At 37.8% G+C, this 21549-nt stretch overlaps 2 protein-coding genes across 6 annotated transcripts in view; one reads left to right on the forward strand and one right to left on the reverse strand.

Moving 5' to 3' along the window:
* Positions 1-11687, reverse strand: part of PUDP (pseudouridine 5'-phosphatase) — a 73431-nt gene extending 61744 nt beyond the window's left edge. The window contains exon 1 of the mRNA XM_049834697.1: positions 11575-11687. Within this exon, the coding sequence (XP_049690654.1) occupies positions 11575-11641 (67 nt within the window). The 5' untranslated portion in view covers positions 11642-11687. The remainder of the gene's footprint in view (positions 1-11574) is intronic.
* The window catches only part of STS (steroid sulfatase), a 300091-nt gene continuing 290062 nt past the window's right edge, over positions 11521-21549 (forward strand). For 2 of the 5 annotated variants that reach the window (XR_007510235.1, XM_049834685.1), the window contains exon 1: positions 11580-11605. Coding sequence is in view for 1 of the 5 variants with exons in the window: in XM_049834685.1 (XP_049690642.1) it covers positions 11592-11605 (14 nt within the window). In the remaining 4 variants the exon portion in view is untranslated. Of the gene's footprint in view, positions 11606-12343; positions 12515-21189; positions 21289-21549 lie in introns of all 5 variants that reach the window. The other 3 variants (XM_049834686.1, XM_049834687.1, XM_049834688.1) reach the window with 3 other exon arrangements.

A 21549-nucleotide genomic window follows, 5' to 3' on the forward strand; every position in this document is an offset into this window, starting at 1 on the left:
TATGGTACACCACCTATGTATTGGGCGCCTTGTAACAACTCATGAGTACAAATACAATCTTTCTGAATGATGCATTTCCATGCAGTGCTCACCTCTAAAAAAAGAATGGCATGAAAGAACAAGGTTTTGGGGAAAAATTATTGATAAACCCTATCAAGTCAGCTGTCAGGTCAAGAAGACTTGGATAAGTTGAGGATTTCAAGACTTTAGTGAGAACAATTTCTAGGAAAATTATATCAAATCTCAGCTGGGCCTAAACTTACAGAGTTTTTTCAAAAGCAAGACTCTTTTTAATTAACAGCACAAGAAGGCTACTTTAAAGAAGGAGAAAAAAGACAAATGTAGGATCCAACCCAGAAAGAAGAAATGGCTATTGGAAGTATTCTTCCTACTGTAACTCTTCTGAGATATACTTAGGAATAATGTTAGAACATCAGTGAAATGTAATTCCTTGTACATACAATTAGAATATAAAGCAGAGAACTGTAGCTCACAATTTCAGTATGCAAGATGCTATGAAGAGAAAGGTAAACTAAATATCTTCAGAAGAGTACACCGAGGAAAAAAGTATGCTGTCTTCCTTTTCTTTATATACAAACACAGAAACATTTGGGTCAAATGTAATATTTGTTTTAGTCCCCTGAAAGCTGCAATTATAACAGAAGGAAGAAAAAAGAAAACATGTATCTATTCCATGTTGAACTACAGTATTAGAAAAGGGAATGGGTGAAGAAGGGAATAACTTCCATGGTTTTGCTATAAATTTTAGAATATGGCTTTTCTTTTTCCCCTCTTAGTAGAAACTTCTACAAACATATAGCCATTTCTCAATTAACCAGGGCAATGAGGAGAAAAAAAACATGCCAATATATAATTTAATCATCTTGTATCATTGCCTGGGGGAGAGACGGGGGGAAACATAGATTTACGTAGGTAGCAGCCTTAACCAGTATAATGCAGACAGAAACCAGCTACAAGTCCTGAAATGCCAACTCTTAAAGCCAAGAGCTTTGATTTGGGAAAAACAAGGGCCAGTTAATTTATAAACCATATATTCCAGTTTTATTGTTAACTCCTTCTTATGCAAAGAGACTTCTTCAAGAAAATTTTGACATATTTTTAAGGCATTTTTCTTTGACAACTTCAGAGTTACTGAGAAGCCACTCATTATCTTAATAGTTATTTTAAATGGAGGAAATCCTCTCCTTTGTATACATACCCACATCAAAAAACTTTTCCTGTATCTCTACAGCTTTATCCAGGATTTGTAGAGCATTGGAAATTTCCAAACTGGAGGAATATTACTTGAAAGATTCTGAAGTCCGTAAAACAGATACCTATAAAAAAATTTAGCATATACAGAGAGCCTAATACCACGATGAACACTTCACAAACTTTCTTCTATTTATGAAATATATTTTGAGATAAAGCAATACTAACATAATATATCCAAGGAACGATAACTGCAGAATTTAGACCATAGGCTTAGAAAAACCTTAACAACAAAAATAAACATAAAAGAAGAGAATTCCTAATGCTATGGCACTTCCCAAGATGCCATCAAAATTCAGAAGTTTTCTCAGAGACCAAGATGCCATATGAAAACTGCTGTACGAAGTATATTTGCATTTACGCATAAGTCCTGGCATAAACTCTTACATGTTGTTAACACTGCCATTAGTAAGTACAGTTACTTCTGTAGGTCCAATGTAATACATTTTGGAAATCATAGGCTATTTCTAAACCCTGGGACCTAGAAGCACTCAGGTCATGTTATTTCAAATCTTGTCCCAACATATGTGCAGACTGCCTCCTCTCTCCCCCATCCTGCTTTCCATAGGAAAAGAATGGTCTGGACAGCAGCAATGGTGCTACAGCAGACTCCAGAAAGCTCTCCTCTCAGGGCACTTCAGGGACCAGCCTGGACAGGGGACGTTCTATGTGACAGATCACAGCCGCCCAGAAATTTTGCAGTGGTGTAAGTGTGAGGTTTTTAGGACATGCAGCTGTTTCTAATAGTATGAAGACCCAGGTAATAGGCAGCTAAAACCACACCGAAAGTTCTTTAAAACTTTGCATATAATTAGCAGGTAAAACCAAAACCTTTTTTTTAATCTGTATGAGATTAATTAAAAATAAATAGTAGAACTGGCATTAGTATAACAAGTAGTATAAAGATGCAAAACTTTTTTTTTTTTAACCTAACCCATAGAACCTAGAACTTCAATTTTATCTTGTTATTCTACAGTGCTTCCATGTGCACACACTAATTACCTGTTCTCTGTCACAAGTTCCAAAAGAGGGAAGGGGAATAACTCACTTCCTTTCTGAAAAAGGCAAAGCCATGATAAACAGTAAACTATGCAAAGTCAATGGTGAGTCAAACAATTTAAGAAACTAAATTTTACAATACTGTACAATTTGCAATCAACTGCCACATAAAAAGTTTAAAGTTCTAGAACACACAAAACAAGAATAGCAACACTACTTCTTGCTTTTTACTCTTAGATTTCATTCATAGAAAATGAAGATGTTCAAATTAAATATGGGAGAAGGATAAATATCATAAAACTATGATCTACAACAATAATAACAATGCAAGTTAGTAGGCAGTGGAGTAGCAATTAGATATACTACAATACCTCAGTGGCCCAAATATTTTCATTTTCCTGATATATGTTCCCCATGAAACAGCAGTTTTAATTTTTAAAGACTAGAAATTTATTGCATTGTGATACGCTTCTTGTGGCTCCATCTCCCCTGAGCAACAAAGCAAAGAACGTGTTGTTAGTCCAATAATAATATAATGCTATAGAGAGAATTCAGTCGGAGCATAAAAAGATCCACCATTTCACATGGTTTAATTTTTTGCAGTAATAGTCTTGTAGCAGAATGATGACATTATCCAAGGTTATGTCACTTTAGGGGCATGCATGGGTCTACTCTTTTTGCCCTGAAGACACAGGTCAAAGGAGCTTTCTGTATGTAAATTACAAAACAAAACAAAAGAATCTTTACCATAGAACAATTTATTCAAATGGCATTACGTCTCAGTGTACTCATGCTCCACCTTAAACCCATTAATTTCTCCTGCTTCAGACCTTCTGATACACCATAATCCCAATTTTTTCATTAAACACACATTATCTTTCATTCCATTCTTCTTCCAGTACTAGTGCAAATTTTTTCCTCTTCATTAGAAGTGTTCCCAAATAAGCAGTACCAGCATCAAACTCATAAAACATCCCAATCCAACAAAGACACTTCCCTCATGGCTGGTCAGTAATCAAATGAGGTCTATTAGTTTGAATACACCATTTACATTACAGCCAAATGGACCGATTAAAGCAGAACACAATTTTAAAGACATAATGTTCAAAAAGATGCCCTAACACAAGCAGGCAATTTGCAGTATATGGCGACACTGTGAAAGAGAACCTGAGTGAACTAATATTTATGCACAGCAGACAATCAATGCCCAGGAGTGAACGAGAGGGCTGAGCTGCTTGGCAGCAAACCCAAGCAGTTCAGCACCCGCAAGCACAGGACTGCTGCAAAGGACCAGCATGTACCTATTCTTTGGAGAGCAAAGGTTACACAGGGGCTGCTGGAACTATTACACCAGGTCAGAGAACGCGTATTAATGAGCTGGGAGAATGAGACACCGTATAACGCCATACATATTATACAGTGACAAAGGTCATGAGTAAATTCCTATGGATGTTAGAAAGACTGGGCTGACAAATAATAAACTGGGCTTTCCTCTCAGTTGTCTTGCATTATCCCGAGACAAACTGCACATGAAACTTGCCGAAAAGAACGACACACAGGTACAGCAAAGGTGAAAACTAACAGCAGAGGAAAAAAGTAATATATGGAGTGCTGTACATAACTGTTGCCCAAAGGAAAGCTTTCAAGAACTAGAAATAAACCTGTTTCATCAGAGACACACAATCTGCTAGAAGTGGGACTTATTTGATGACTTTTACAAAAATACTTCATATACCTCAAAAAGGAAGGAGGAAGAAAAGTAAGAATACATTTTAAAAAGAAACCAGCTATTATATATAACAACAGCAAAACCATACCTGGGAAAGAGTAGTGTCCACTTAGATGCAATTTTTTCCAAATTACAGCATCAGATGTATTGCCAAACTACTATGGAAAATGGTATTTATTATAAAAGGAATTAAAAATTATTAAAAGCTGCACAAGAACAGAAAGCATACATAGAGACAGCAAGCGCAGATACTGTCAATAGGTGTGCAACCCTTCAAGAAGCAAAATATTGCCAAAAAAAAAAAGAAGAAAAAGAAAATTGTCAGCCATCAAAAAAAGAGCCACAAGAGACAAGCATTCCTCACTGGTTATTGAAGTAAAGGAAGTCAAAGTGAGATAAATAAAACAGGATGGTTTTCTCTGGTCTAAGTACCAAGAAAAATCTTGATGAAGGTTGGCTTAAGGAGCTTTGGGTCAGAACACTGTATTATCATTATTATTGTTAAGGGGGAGGAAAAGGATAAATCAAGGTCAGGAGTCTGTCAGAACCACTGTAAGATACAAAAATGATCTTGGTTAAATACGTCTCTGTAGTTTTGTGAAAGTAATGAGGATCAATACGGAGAGGTACAGAAACACATAAAAGAAGCAGCAACAATCACCAGCAGTCTCTACATTGTGTGAAAGAAAATCAGTTGTCCATAACAAAAGCAATAGATATTAAGTTTGAAGCCAGAAGGTATTTAGCTTAATTGTTTTTGTGTTGTTAGTTAACATAGTTCCTGTTCTTTAAAAGAGCAATGTTCACATTGTGAAAATTATCATCACCATTAAGGTCTTTTGCCAAGTGAAAAAAAAAAAAAAAAAATTAGTTTAAAATAGTAACAACCAACACCCCCCCCCCCGCAACATTATAAGTATAAATGCCAGTATTCAAGAATCAGATTGTCTCACAGAGAAAATACACCAGCAGAACTCACAGAGAAGAATGTTGCTGGTAAACTGTCCTACCCAGACAAATTAAAGTGTCCTTAAAAATTCCACTCTCAAAGAGTTCAATTAGCCAACTCACAACAAGGCTAGATGAATGAATTACAACTACTCAGAATAAGAGCTGCAGAGTTGGGCCCAAGATAGCATACAGTGTAACTCCTGCCAGTATACAGTATAATAAATCCAGGGCTGTTAATGTTGTTTTCTTTCTTAAGTAAAATGAAAATTGGAACGCAGCAGCTGGAAACAGAGTTCTTATAAGGGAAAATTCTATACATCTTTTCTTTGTATGAAATTCTATTCCTTTTATGACACCTTATTATTTACATTCAAAGCAAAGTAATTGCAACTTTATACACAAAACTATATACACAGCCAACAAATATAAAACCTTATCATCTAAAACCAGATTTGAAAATCTGCATTTAGGCACAGAAAAGAATTTTTATAAATGGTCAAACTGCTGTGTACATCTTTAAAATCACTAAATAGAACCTTTAGACTCCCAGCACCTTCAAAACATACCTCTCCGCTTGCTAAAGGTCCTCTATACAACTGAATGTGTGTAAAAGTCAGAAAATGAAAGCCACATTATTAACAGTGGAAATTTGAAATGTCTCGGGATTAATTTATTTAGCACGTTTTTTATTTTCTTTTAAAACCAAATGCTTTGGGTCTTATGCAACTAATAAAGAAATAAATAAGCACAAAAAATACATTGCATTTGTGTGTAACTTACGTGCAATATTAAAATCAAATCATGGATCTTTCAGCTTGGGAGCATTCCTTTGTTAACTCCCCAGGGAGAAAAAAAGATCATTGCTAATGCTGCCCATGGCATTTTGAAATGTGTTAACCGTTACAGAAATGAAAAAAACCCAAACCTGTTCTACAGATGCTGAACTATGCTCCAATTCTGAATTACTCTAACTGCAAACAACAAGCAATCACGTGGATGGACAATCTACAAATCGATCATGGGAATAACAGAAGTTAGACTCTACATTAGTATATTTGTTACGTCCTTGCCAAAATTTTCCTTGCTGTTAAATTAAAACGTTAGGTTTCAAGTATATGACAAATCTTATTTACTGTATTTATGGTTAGTTAAGTCTCAATGAGGAGCTGTTTTACTTATCTCCAAAATTTGCTCACGAAGCATCTATGAGGTATTTTAATCTAATAATATCCTTAATCTCATTGGTTTTGGAACAAAATACAAGTACAGAACACAGGGGCAAGACAGTATTTTTGTTTCCTTCTTTGTTCCCCCAAATCAGGTAGAAATGGAGAATGGCGAGAAAGTAAGTTTCCACTACCCAGAAGCAGAAAATAGGCTTACAAAATTGCCAGTTCATAGCCTAAGAAGATTAATTCCTGCACTTAAACCATAATAGAGGACAATCTAGAGAGGACTGATGTTTAGTTGAATTGGCGCTATTTGCTCTGATGCAGAAGAAATAGGAAGCTGTTTTAACCTCCCATTCACACTGTAAAATAAAAGACAGCACGCACGTAAGTAAACTCCAGCAAGGAACTCTTACCAGTTTTCTTGCAACAGCAATCTCCTAGGCAACTTGTGCAAGGAAACGAAAGTAAGAGTACGTTTTTGACTTCTGACCTTGTGACAATGGATAGGTAACACTGGGGAGAAAGAAAACATGCCCAAATCTTGTGAATCTCACAACACTGCAATGAATTTAATTGCAAGTTAATTTCTTCTATATTATAGACCAGAGATTACCTGTGTGACTAGCCATGCAGGAGCTGCTTAGAAGCGGCACACAAGAATCCGGCGGTCTCCTCCACACAAAGACAACAGCAGCTGCAAGAGCAGCAACTTCTGATCCCAGCTGCCTAAACTACTTCTCACCCCTCTGCGAATGGTCACAACAAGCTGGCATACCTGTGCCTGCCTATACAGTCCAACACGACTTTGAGTTATGGTGAAGGTATCTTGCAAAACTAAGCTGCTTTAGAAACCATCTCTCTCAGATGTGCTTGCATATACTGACTTACCTTATGTTAAGGATGTTGTTTCACAACATTAAGGGACACCAGCAAGGATAATAATTTACATAAAATGGTCACTATTCCTAACAAAAAAATTAAACAAAAATAAATACATGACTAAACTTTCTCTACTGAACTGTCGTGTTCTCTGCATGTTAATTAAGCTTTAGTTCAGCTTTAAGCACAATGCTAAGAAACATCTTATCTTTGCAGCAGTTTTCGTAAGTTCATTAGTCAGTTAGGAAAGGTTAATATTATACATGCAGCTTGTAAAGCATATAATTTCTAATTTAAAATATTTTCGGCCCCCTACATGTTTAAGCACTGATCAACAAAGGCAACATTCAATTCTATTGTGTTCTGGTGGTAGGGTAGCTACAATTGGCTACAATTACATAACAAAAACACTTGTCACAGCTCAAAATACAACCTACAAGTAAGTTGAGAAGATAGATCTTAGGGGCATTACTCCAGCTGTATGTTTTGTACAAATTCAGTAGATTTTTCCTTCTGTATCTTCAGCGTTTGTATGTTTTTACAAAATGCTAAAACGACAGGATCAGATATTAAACAGTACAACTATAACAAAAGTATTTATTTAGGTATCAAAGACCTGTAGTTTCTGTTCTGTTTTTTTTTTATTTTAGCCAGCTAACCCTGTACTCTGTGTGTTGGATAAGCGCACACATAAGTAGGTTTAACAGTTTTAATTATACTACATACTAGCAGTTATAACAGTAGTCTTCTGTAGGAAAAGACTAAAGCTTTTTAAGAAAACGTACAGTAGTACAAGTTCTGAGCATTTATTGTTAGGATTTGCTGTAGGAAAGCAAGTAGAAATTTAACACTACAAAAGGGTTGGGTTAAAAAAAACAAGTACAGCAGTACACCAAAAATTAAAATTTTGTTACTCCTTTTCCTCTGGTTTAGACCACGCAGTGAAGTGAGCACCACTTACAAACTATGTTAACTAAACCTTGCTGCATATGTATAATAAAGCAGGATGTAACTGCTGTACGCTAGCACAAAGGCTGTTTTTTCTATTACAGCTGGAGCTTCCTACAAAAAACAGTCCTTCAATTAATTTTACCTATTAAATAACAAGCCATCTAGAGGTGCTGTTCACATATTTTACTTACTAAATGAGAGCATTACTTTCCAGTGTGCTAATTCCCTGGCAACTGGAACAAAAGAGAAAAAAAAATAAGACTTCTTCCAACAGCTCAAAGGGAAAGAAAGTAATCCAAAAGGAGAAAACCTCAGAAGGGTGAACTGCACTGATTATAAGTGCTGAAAAAATGGCGTTATATAACACTCCAAATAATGATACAGAAGGACTCCGAATAAAAGGGATGAAGTACTTCCACTGGCAGTTCAGGGGGAAGAACTCCCCTATTGAAGGTAACCTGATATATCAAGGTGGGACTCAAGGACAATTTAATCAGTCTCAATTATGCTAAAGAGATGGGGGAGATAAAATCACAGAAGATGAGACTCAGCAACACACTCAGATAGCCTAGCCTTAGCGACTCAAGTATATGGATGCAGGTTCTACAGGGTAACACTTGGGATTGTTTCCAAAGTCAAGAACCTTGTAAGTGCCTCAGACCTCATTTAAGGATTCTACACTCAGGTATGAAGTATTCACAAACAGTTCGGAAATCTTCCTATCAGAAGATATCTTACATTCTTAATCAAAAGCAGGTATGTCAGCTATAGGAAGCAAGTTCATGGCACATATTAGATCAATTTAATGTTCAATTTTTTATCATTTATAGATCAATTCATATTTGTTCTATAAAATCAGCAAGGTTTAGGTGAAAACTTCCAAAAAACAGTCACATACATTTTCACACACTACTTTGCTGTGAAAATTATTGCAAAACCTAAAGCTTCAGATTTTGAAAAATGCAACCAGCTATGGAGGTACTTAAAGTTACAAAAGTGTAGTTCTAGATATCCAATACTGAAATTTTGTTTGTGATCTTTCAAAGGAAGTAATTTTATGCAGATTTCTATAGCTTCTAGAAGTATGTATGCAATTCATTTATCATCCTTGATTAACACTAGGTGACATTAAAAATTTCATATGAAAATTAAAAGGGATCTTATTTCTCATGTAGGTTTATACCAATATAACCATTTGTCTCATTCAGAAGACTTACAGCAGACAGATTCAGCAGAAAGCGTCTAGCCTGTGTGCCCCTTATTTCATGCATTCCCTAAAATTATTCCAAATTTCTTGAAAAATTTAGGAATCTTGGGGAAGTCCAAGCAGTCTCCTGACTGCCTTTTTGCCTCCTAAGGGTCACAACTCATCATGAAACAAACAGGTTCACCAAAAACTATGTTAAAAGTTGTGACACTCAAAGTATTTAGAGGCTGAAGCATACTACAAGTCCTCTGAAAGGAAGTGTACATTATGAAAATCATCAAGGTGGTGTCCCTTTTATGCCTCTGTACTGGAAGACGCTTAAGAGGATTTTCAGTTTAATTTTACACATAATTATAGCTGTCATCACAGCTGAAAGATCACTGAAATACAACACATTCTTTCTCTGCAGCTTTTTGAAATAGAAGAAATCACATCCACATTGTAGCGTAACAGTAACTAGGGGAATGGAAACACAACACAACAAATATTTGTAAGTGCAAAGGATGCCTCATATGTAGGGAAAAAAATAATTTATACCAGCATGCATAAACTCCTCATGTTTATATACGTGGTTTTTTTTGTATACCTATATTTTATATATAAGCAACCAAAATGCCATAATTTATGTCTGCTATTTTATTTGAATCCAGAAAGTGACAAAGTATCCAAGAATTATGGATCCATTATAATTACTTTCCCAGTATAAGATACAGTTCGTAATCTGGAGTATTTTTAATCCTTCTTCACTGTATGAATCCCAGGAGTTTGGAGACCTAAAACACAACTCAGAAACTCAATTTGTATTGGTTTTGCTTGTTTGGAATGTTATAGAAAGGCAATTTCTAAATATAGACAGGATAACATCTGAGACAAATGTCTTTAGTTCCTAGAATATTGGCCAAAGCTAAAGCACCTATCCTGTAAATGCCTGTGCATAATAAATTCACTTAAAACTGATACAGAAATCTTACATATCCATATCAAAGCCTAAATATTCATACCGCCTACCTAGACTGTCCTGTTCAGGGGGTTATTCTGTGTGAAGCACATTTTCAAATTCTGCTAAAAAGTGGTAGTAACTAAAAAAGCTTTCCTAAAACTTCTAAATAAGAACGAAATTAAAATAATTGGTCCTGGATTAAAAGAAAAAGAAAAACATAACTTCAGGCTATTTGAGACTCCAGTGGTGAAACTGAAAATGAAACTGAAGAAATTCAATCGCTGTTTTGCATAGCGTATTGAGAGAACAGAATAAACAAACAGAAACCAAAGGCTCTAAAACACTTGAAACTTTTCGTGACAGTGTGAGTAAAGCCATTTTTGTTTTAAACCACGATAACTGAATTGCCTTCACCTGTTGTAGGTGTGAAGGAGGGAAAAGCGCACATTTCTCGGAAACAGAGTAATTCATCAGGCTTCACAGCAGTCTTCCCAGAAACTGCAACAATTTGAGTTTTGCAGAAGGAAGACACACACCTCAAGTTCACACTTTTTTAAGAATCCGTCTACATCCAAAGCTGCTTCCCGTGTGATAAACCACATGGACTATTTCAAAAACCAAGTTACCTACAAAAGTACTCCATTATTCCCCAGCAGAAGGGCCTCATTCACGAAAGTAGTTAAGAGCAGACTTAAAACACTGCCCTAGTCGCACTGACTGTGACAAGACCCAATCCAGCTGTAGCAAGGGAGGCGAGAGACCGTAGAACAACCCCGCAAAGCCCAAAGTCTGCCGATACAAAAACCGGGAGGCGGCTATCCCGGTGGTTCCCAGACTTTTCAGTTGGAGACTGCACCTCCAAACGCTTAAAAAATGCTCTCCCGCACCCTGCGCGGCACAAGCAGCCCCCAGGGCAGGGGCCCGGCAGCCTCCCGCAGAGCTCCAGGCGGCCCTCGGGCTCCCCAAAACCGCCAACGCGCCCTCGCACCCACCTTCCCCGGCTTTTCACCCCCGTCTGCCCCACGCCTCTCTCCCCACAGCCACCCTCACCTCGCTCGGTCCGCCGCCATTAAGGGTAAGCGCCCTATTCGATCTCAGTCCCGGATTTTTTTTTTTTTTATTATTTTTTTTTCATCCAGGCGAAATTTGCCCGCGAAAAGCAGCGGGCTGGTAAGGACGAGAAGAAAGGAAATCAATCGCTTCCTTGCTGCTTTTAATCCCTCAGCCGGCTTTAAGCAACGCCGCCCGGGGCGCCCTGGCCGCTCGCCCGGAGCCAGCCGGCCCTGAAGGGGCAGCCCGCCCCGGCCCGCTGCCCCCCGGCCCCGGGAGGCGCCTCAGCAGAGAGGCGGGGCGGCGGGGAGGGGGCCGCCCGCTACGGCCCCTCACTGCCCGGAGCGGGACCGGGCAGCGCGGGGTCGGGGGCGGGGGGGGGGGGTCCAGGCCGCGGCAGGGGAGAGGGGTGAAGGCTACACACCCAGCAGCAGGCCGTCCATGTCAAAGATCAGGTGAGTGACCGGCCGCAGCGCGGAGGAGGAGGACATGGCGAGGCCGGAGCAGCCGGGAGCCCGCCTGGCAGCGGCGGCGCAAGCGCGGTCGTGGCGGCGGCAGGAGCCGAGGGGAGCGGTGCAGCCGCGGGGCAAGGCCGGGCCGGGCCGGGCCGGGCCGGGGCGGGCGGCGGAGCCGTGAGGCGGTTGGTAGCGGGTGAGGGCGGAGGGCGTTGGGGCCTTCTCTGTTTGTGGTGGTGGTCTTTTCTTACGACAAAGTCCGTTTCTCTTCGTGGGGCCTCGTCTGGAGGAGGACAGTTCTTTCTAAATCCCGTTTGGTGCTGCTTACGGGAGAGACTGGGGAGCTGCTGGCGTTGTGGTGTTCTGGACGGTGTTTCCTCACAAAACTTCTGTTTGCCTGTGTGGAGGTTTACCAGGATAATATTACTGCTGGATCACGGTTGGAGCCATAAACGAAAACGTACAAATCTATGTACAACTGTGAGGAAAGAGTAAAGTAGTGGTGTGAAAACCCATCTCCTCAGGGTTGCTGAGTGCGAGAATAGTTAATAGTGGGTTGTTTTGGGTGGGTTTTTTTCTGAAACATTCAAAAAGTTCTGAAGTTGAAGAAACAAGCCAACGTTCTTGAGACGAACAAAGTCTTCCTGCACGGACACATCATCTGATTTTGACTGGGCGCTTGTGGGGGAAGGAGGTAACTCTCCTCATCAGTCTTCCCTCTTTTATTTTTTCTTGCAGGTAACTAACCATTGGGCATCAAGATCGTTGAAATACCGGTTGCAGAAGCAGACATGCTAAGAGCTGTGACATACTGGCTTGGAGATTTGTACTGCTCTGCAGTTCTGTGTGAAGGCAGGGATTATTAGCTGCAGCTTCGCGTAAGGGAAGTCCTGTCTCTTTTGTCTGTAGGTAGGCCTCTCGGCAATTCATTTTTTTTCCTGACAGTGCTTTCATTTGAATTGGCAATACTTCACCATTTTAGCAAGTTAGCGGTGGTTGTTAAAGCCCTAACTGTAGGTGTCATACAGTCATATTTGAATTTTAGTGTATCCTCCTTACACATATTACCTACCCCCAAAACCTATCCCTTTGAAGAATCCTCACCCTATGTTTGTGAGAAATATCATAGACACAAAGTCCTCATACCTTCTCCTATCTTGGAAATAAGAAGACAAATAAAACATCCTTGGCCTTTACTGGTATCTTTTTAATAATAAAACTTGACTTTCAAACAAAGTTTTTTGAGTTTTGGATTGGTTTTCTGTTTTGATGGGTTTTTTTAACTTGTCTCATTTTGTAATGATTGTTTGATAATGCTGCTTAAGCCCTGCCTATGTAGGCTAAGAAAAAGAGAGAGCACAGTGCCTTAAATGTCTTTTGAAAAGTCATGTGTAGTCATGACATGCATCTGTTAGTTCTTGCCTACATTTAAGAAAATGGGACCTGTGCTTCCAGATGAAGTACTTTATTTTAACCTTACAATATGAGTGTTAAGAATGCACACAGCTGTTTTGTTTCTGCAGTAAACACTGTGCAACAAGTCAATATTCCAACTTGTTTCAGACAGCAAATGTGTTAGTTTCCTTAGTAGTTCACTTAGGTGGGAGCATAGCTAGAATCAGTAGAAAGGTAAAATCCTCAATACAGTATGTCCCAAAAAGTGTGACTCTGTTAAAAGAAATAAAAAAATCATTACAGTAATTTCAGTACTTCTAATGGTAGTATTCTGTTATTATAAGAAAGAGCATGTTTCCACTGTAAGAATGCATGCTGTTGCGGCAAAAAATTTCAAGACAGTAAGTAATGAGAATGTGTGGCAGTTGTACCTGAGGTGGATTCATCCACTTTGTAATTATCAAATATTCTAAAAAACCTGTCTTTAATTGTATTTGCTGGCATAGTAACACCTGTACTTGTTAACAAGAAAAAGCTACATCAGTCAGGTATCTTGATTCATTGTTCTAATTAGAGAAAGGTATTTTGATCACAGCTCCACCTTCCTCAAAAGGGGAGGTGTTTACTATTATTAGTAAGTAAACCACCAGTTCATCTCAGAAAACATAAGGCTTATGCAAAACTTTTGCATATTTAAAGTGAAAATAAATCCTGAAGACAACCTTTATGAAAAAAGCCCACAAAATTAAAGTGTAATACACAAGATGAACCTTTCAGTGTTAAGCGGTCTGTGTTGCAAATCTTGCTTTGCACATTTTGAGACTTGTCAGGTTACCAGACAGGCGGATGACTTCAATTTGCTTTGGTTTACTCTGGCTCATCAGTGATAATCAGTGTTATCTTAGCTTGATTCTTCAAAGCTGCATTCAAACACAGGAAAATCTTCCCACTATAGACAAACTGTTTAGGTTTATTCAGCATGACTAAGTCTTCTTACTAACGGAATGAAATTGGGTGAAAGTCCAAGCAGAACTTCTCATTCATGGTGGAGCATAGTTTTCTAGATGCTCAAGTTAAGTGAAAATGCTGATTTAAATTTTATTTGAGCTGTCTTAAATATTTGTCTCAAACATCTCAGCAGTAGTATTTGATTATTTTGGATTTTGGTTTTTTTTAAGGAGTGAAACATTGAGATTGAGAAATGTGCAATTGATTTTTTTGTTTATGACTTCTTAAAATTATTTATTTAAGCCTGTTCCAAGTGATGAGGACTTTATTTTAATAACTTTTGAGTTGTGGAAAGCGTACTGTGGTGGACATACAATGACCATGAAGACCGATAGTTAATTATATGCCTATGAACCTGATATGTGCTTATTGAGAAGGGTGAACTTGGCTTACTGAGATGTAATTGTGCAGGTAGACTTGAATCCTGCAAAGTCTGAAGAACACAGTTAATTTCATGTACATTTTAAAATGAATTTAACTTGCTGTCTGGGCATATACCAAAGCAGATGAATAGATCTTTGCTCAGTTTTAAATTTTTTGGTGTTACATGGTATGTATACATGCTGGATGTCCAGGTTTTTTAATGGATATTAGCTGCCTACAGGTAGCCTTTCTTACCCCAAACAAGTCTATTTTCTCTGGCTTTGTAATAATGTGTTAAAATCACTTTGGTTTTGTTCTTACATGTGTGATAAGGTGAAAATACTCAGGTGTGTATCCATAGAGTTGTTAAGTATGCAACACAGTGTTTACAAACACAGTCCTCATAACTTTTTAACCTTTGTATGTTTGTTTGGGTTTTCTTTACCTCAAAGCTAAAAATCACTGAAACTAAGCTCTTTTCCTGGAGAGTAAAAGCTTCAGAATATGCTTAAGTGTTTTCTTAGGCAGTACATGTGACTCAAAAATTTCAGTTTCCTATTTCACTACTTCATATTGTGCTCGAAACATGGATTCATTTACATATTTTTATACCATTGATAGGAGCATCAAGCACTATGTGTTTCACACAGAAATGACTGACTTTATTTTCTTGTTCTGCAGGCGCCTTGGCAAAGAGGATAAACAGATTATAATCCATTTTGGTTTGAATATTAAAAAAGAATCTAAAGGCTTGAATAAATCCAGTAATTTAAAAGCTTTCACAATGATTTACATGATCAGCTGTTAAACCTGCTATTAGTAACAAATTACTTGGAATGACTTAGAGTTAAATGTAATTTAATTCAGGTATCAGCTGAGATTCACAACAGTTGCTATAGTTGAGCCTATAAGCCCTCAGAAAATGAAATCCCTCCCAGTTCTGGATGTCACTGAACAAGAGCTTGTCACCCTAATAATATGAATTAAGTGAATTTTATTGTTTCAGTTCGTGTTTTTATGGTTGCAAAAGGAAAAATAAGCATATGTCTTAAGGCAATTAAATACCATACACCTGCTGATCTAAGTCATGTTTTATTGATTTCATAAGTCAAAAGGGGAGTATATCCTCTTTAATCAATCATGGGTCTTACAGCCATGTAAGAGGAGAGCCATCCATTTTCGGATTTTGATATTTGCCACCAATTACAAGTGGGTTAGTTACAAAGGCAAGAAAGATGATGTGTTATGCTTCAGGAGAATAAAGTGAAGATATACGTTGGTCATCTATAAATTTAGATGAGGCGCTATAAAAAGGTTCTTAAGCAGCAATGAGGGGTGAAATTCTAGAAAAGCCAACCAAGCACAGGAGAGGGAACAGGGGATCTAAGATATTTTTAGATGTCAATTGCTGTATTGATGGGATTGTACAACAGAACAAACAGTTTCTGAAGCTGGGAAACGAAGCCTTAATGCCATGCTTCAGGGCCTTTTTTTGTTTTGATTAAAGTCAGTGAGAATCATTTTCTCTCCTCTATGGCTTGTGAATTAGCTTTCTGACATAATTTTTTGGTCTTCCAGTAAAATATTGGCTGCACACAGGCAAAGTGTTCAGGTGATGAGCAGTGTCATTGTAATTGAAATCCTGGAGTGCTTAATGGGTGGGGTCCTGCTTAGCCTTAAACTATTAGAAAGATTAGGACAGAAGGGATTGCATCCCCAGATAAGATCTGAAGTGTTGTATCTTGGTTCCCTTTTCCTGTGTGATATGGGCTTCCTCTGTAGGATCATTTGCAACTTTTATTTATTTATCTAACTTTCCATTGTTGCAGGACCCTAAAATATTAGTTATACTCTTGGTTTTCTTTCTTGTCTGCATGTAAATTTTATGGCTATATTTTTTTCATTTTACTATAGTTTGATTGTTACAGATTGTAGGAAAAAATCTGTATTTGTAGTGCCCTGTGGAATACACATTCTGTCAATCTTCCTGAACAAGACATCTATCACTTGGTTGCTGGCAATAAGGGTGGAACTGAATGCAGTCACCCTTCCAGTAGTCCCTCTCAGTCTTGTGTTCCTAAGCTCAACTTCTTCAAAGGCTGCAGTAATTACATCTTCAGATGGAAAAGAGAGAAGGAATTGTGATTCTCAGGGTCACAAGGTCTCTAGGCCACTGATCCGTTATGTTCCACATTCAGGTTTCATGTGCCTATTCCCCACTCGGCATGCAACAATCAGTTGAATCTCCAGAGCTCATTCTGCCTGCTTTGTGGGTGCATGCCCTTACAATTCTGCATGTCCAGAAGGGTCAAGCAGAGATAAATGACCTTGCTGACAGCCCAGAATGTCTACATGATCAGAGTAAACAAGCGGTAAGCCTAGGTAGTGCAGGGAAACTGTTGGAGGCCAGCTACTGTACAGTACCACAACCTTCCTTTTTTTGCAGTGATTTTAGCAGTCCGAGTGTGTAGACCTATCTAGCCAGAGAAGCTGTAACACCATGCTGGAAAATATGAAGTAGCAACACTGATCAGGAAGCAGAAATGGTGGGAAAGGAGAGGAGAGGGGACAGTGCCAAGCAGAGTTAGCCAGTTGCTGCTTGAGTCCCCATTGCAGCTGAGCTGTACTACATGTATAGGTTGTTCTTAACTAGGGGAGTTGGGACCTTTTCTTGGCTGCAGGAGTTAGTGTAGCTCCCAACCAAGTCACAATTCCATTTTTGGCATTCCTCTCTTCCCTCCTGAAGCTACTGCCCTGTCTTCCTCCCTACATGTCAGCCATGCAAACATGCTGTTGTGGACAGCCAATGTCAAATATGCTCTGCGACCACTAGCATGTAGGGTGCTGACTAAGTTTTGGGTGAGGAAATAGTCCCTTCATTAGGTTGTCCACCTACTTTAACTTAAGCATATGTTTACATACCTTGAGGAATTAGGTTCAGTGTGTTATAACAAAATAGATGAGAAAAACGATGTAGCCTTATTTCTTATTTTATACTTTGAACTAAAATTTTCTTAGCAGAAGCTCAATTATAGATGCTTGTTCTCAATAAAACGTTTGTAAAACAAGAAACACCACTTGTAAATACTGATACAGTTAGGTATCAGGGATACATAGAAGGAAGCATTGTAGTCCCAGTGCTGTCAAGCCAGTGAGACCAAGATATTTTTTTTTTATTTTTTTTTTTCCCTAAGCCAGCTAGCTCTACCTACTAAGTGCATCTTGAACATTTCATCTTGGGTTCTGTAAGGTGAATGATGCTCACAGTGACCTCATCTAGAAAAAGTAGACTAATGCAATTTTCCAAAAGCTATTAGCAAGACTTCTAATATTAAGATGGCTGTATGTCCTAATTAAGTAGGTTGTGCAATCCAGAGACTAGCTGCCTTGAGTTGCAGTCATGAAATGAGCTAGAGTTAGACCGTATTCTTGAGTTGCAGAGCTCGGAGGAAAGCCTGTGTGCTTCAGGAAGCACGGAGCTTCACTCAGTATCTGTCACTCTTGTCACTGAATCTCTACCAGTGTCTTCTGGGGTGGTGTCTGCACTAAAGCTTTTTAAAGTTGGTAGAAATACGTGAACCCTTGTCCACTTGCAATTTTTAATATATTTAGCTGGATGATTGTTGCTTTTTGAAGCACTTGACAAAGGGTGGGGACCTGCATATTCATTTGCTTTTTCTGTCTTCATCACATCCAGGAAATATTATAAACTACATTATTTAGTACATCCAATGAAATAAATATTTCCTGTCTGTTCAAGCCCATCTTTAAAGAAAGATCCTGTTCTGTTTGTCTCATGAGGTAACTTAGACAAGTATTATTTGATAATCAGAAACTATGGGCTATAACGACTACAAAATCTGGATCTTTAGTCTTACATGGCATAGCCCATATGTTCTTCCAACTAAACTCCTGTATGTAACTCTTAACTGAAGTTAAGCACAACTATGAAAAAAACAAACCAAACCCAAATCATCAGAATCATTAGTCACTGAGTTCCATAAATAAAAGCCATTGTGACTTCCTCAGAACTGCAAAAAGTCCTCTGCAATCCACAGATTTCACAAGTTCATACAATGATTCTCCTACATCCTTCAGGATAACTACATGGCTACAGAATTTTTAGAGTGAAACTTGTCACTGATATTTTTGGACTAAGCTAACAAATGAATCAAGTTTAAACATCTTTTTTCAGTGAAGTTTTTTCAGTGAACATCTTTTTTCTTCAGTTGTTGCAGAATAAATATCCTCTAACATCCAATAATCTAATTTGTACAAAGTCCCTATACAAAGATATAGCAGGGCTGTATCTTTTAATTCTGGATATGTGTGACTTTCAAAAACACGTTCTGAAATTAGCTAAGTTCCTTGGGTTTTACTATGATAAGAGAAGTTAATATCTTTTGTTCTATTTTTAGCTCTGTAACTGGTGTATTTCATTTGAATCCCTGTTAAATACAAGTTTGTGTTAGCAGATTTATGTGGAAGCATAATCATTTAGATGTGCCCCAGCATTCAGCCAGGCTAACATAGCAGTGTATCATGTTTTGTTTTTACAAGGATGTATGTACTGTATCTGGTGGGTGAACAATTAGTGATGTGATTAAGTTTGATCCTAAACTTCTAAAGCTTTGGCAGAGATGTTTTGATGAACAGAGACAAAAGGTCTGCCTCACTGCAGCTCTGCCCTTCCACTAGATTCCAGTAAATCCAGTCATGCAGCCTTCTATCTCCTTTTCTTCCCAAACGCTATTTAAAAAATAATTTCCTTTACCAATTTGATGAATTGAACTCTGGTATACACATGAATGTTCATATATAAATGAGTAGTTACTGTCTCCCACTTGGTGACCAGAAGACCAAAGTATCTTAAAAAACAGTGTTTCTAACAGATTATGAAAGAAAACAAAGTTGGACTCTGTGTTCATATCCATGTAGGAAAAAAACAAACCACCGAAACACCTATTGATCAAAGCAGATAATATAATCCATTAAACAACACAGATCTGTTCCATATCATTGGAGAATATATGACTAGGTAACAGAGTACCCTATTTACCATAGCCTAAAAGCAGCCTCCCTGTTAGCATTTCAGTTTTCTGTCCTACTTATGCTTTGAAGTCACTGAGTAATTGTCACTTTAGGACCCTTTAGTGATTTCTAATCAAACATGGAGAAGAAAACCAAACAAAGAGAAACCCTCAGTTCAGTCTTGAGTGCTCATATTTGGATAGGAGAGGGGGAGGATGTTTGGTTGTTTGCTCATTAACTCATAGTTTTTTGCATAGTGTTTTAGTTAGAATGAATAGCTCTTTTTTACACTGCATTTTGGTTTTCCGTATGAGACACCTTGAATGATCATGTTAATTAGCACAGACAAGTCTTCTTTTCCTTTAATCCGTCTTTATTTTGTCGTCCTTGTTTTATCGCTTTCTTCTAATTTACATGATTACAAGTTTTTGAGTTAATGTTAATAATAATAATTGGTTTTAATAAAATTTATTGTAAGTAAATATTCTACATTTCTGAAGAGTTGCGGTGTATGTGCATAAGAAACTTGGTGAAGTACAAATATTTTTGCTTTGCGAATGGATGTTGCATCTCATCTGTTGTATCTCATACTGTTTATGCCTATAGGAAGGATTTTTTTCTCAGTACCTTCTAAAATATGATTTATTTAAAAATACGATAATCAAAGAGATTAAAAACTAGTGGTTATTTTAGGGAGGTTGACAAGATTTTTTAAAATTGTCTTTTTTTTCACTTGTTAATGCTTTCAACAAGTGCAAGGCAATAGATGCAGAGTTTTTCAAAGGTTTAAGATAGAGCTAGCATTTCCTATTTGTATTTGAGACAGAGCAAAGGTTGGCAATTTAAAATTGTTTCAAAGTTGTTACAGTACAATGTTATTCTAAAGTAGAAGGAGGAAAAATGCAGGAGAAAAGCTCTGAACAAGCTGTACTGATCAGTTTCTTGAACCACAGAAAAAAGGTAATTTAAACTTTGCATTTAGACAGCTGTTCAAAAACATTGGTTCAGTTTGATTTCTCCCAGTCATTGTTACCTTCAATATTTTGCCTGGAAAAAAAGTAAAATTTTATATTTAAGATGTAAGGCTTGGATTCTGTTAAGTTTCGTTGGCATCAGTTGTCACACATCTTTGGACATGCATCTTTATCTTCCTGATCAATTTTCGTTGTGAAAAATACATAAATTGGGGTGGAGGGAGGAGGATAATACATAAACTAGCTAGCACTTTTCAAGGTTTAACAAATGATTTTTCATGTTAGGGTCCTTGGACTTCCTGGGAGCAGTGATTTTCTGGGAGCACATACAGTTTCTAGGGGAACGCATAATGAGCAAACCAGGATGGGCTATGGTGTACAGTGTTTATATAGAGAGAATCTCTAAATAGTTCTGTACATCCAGTGGAAGAGTTTGAAAAACGCTGATCTTAAATGATGCTTAAAAAGTTGTTTTAATGCAGTTTCTCAGAAGTTGCTATGTAGATATTCCGCAAGAGCCCTTACCATGTGTACAGAAGGCAGAAATGTACCTGAGATTTTTGGCACTGCCCTTGTTTTCCAAAAATATGATCCAAAGTCACTAGCATTTGAAAAGCCTAACAGAACTTCAGCAACAAACATAAACAAGTGTCTTGGTTAGGCATGCGTATATATGCATTATGAAAACATGTTGAGATTATTTCCTACTACTGAAGGTAGTGTCTTATTAAGAAATATTATCGGTGTTGTAGAAAAAGAAGTTGCCTTTTTCAGTGTTGTCCTTCTCTCTTACCCTATACCTTTCTGTTTCAGTTCACATGACTGGACTTTGTACCCATTTACCAGTAATAAGTGTGCAGCCATCTTGTTTGAAAACTAGAGGCAGAAACTGACACAATTCCGTGCTGCAAGGTAAAATGCCCCTCCTGCCCCAAAGTTTGTCATTTATATAGTTTCATTGTAAACATTGAGGTTATATGTAGTTGGAGTTCATATTCTTTCACAGCTCAAAGCAAGTTCTTCATAACAGGAAATTAGCAATTTTGAGAAGTAATAACATATGCAGTGTTGTCTTTTCCTCATTAACCTTAATACAATGTATTTTATATAAGAACGAAAAAAAATGATGCTAATACTGTTTACTCTTGTCTGTAAGATACTATCAGCTGTAGT

Source organism: Accipiter gentilis, chromosome 31 (assembly GCF_929443795.1).
Source record: "Accipiter gentilis chromosome 31, bAccGen1.1, whole genome shotgun sequence".
Lineage (NCBI taxonomy): Eukaryota > Metazoa > Chordata > Aves > Accipitriformes > Accipitridae > Astur > Astur gentilis.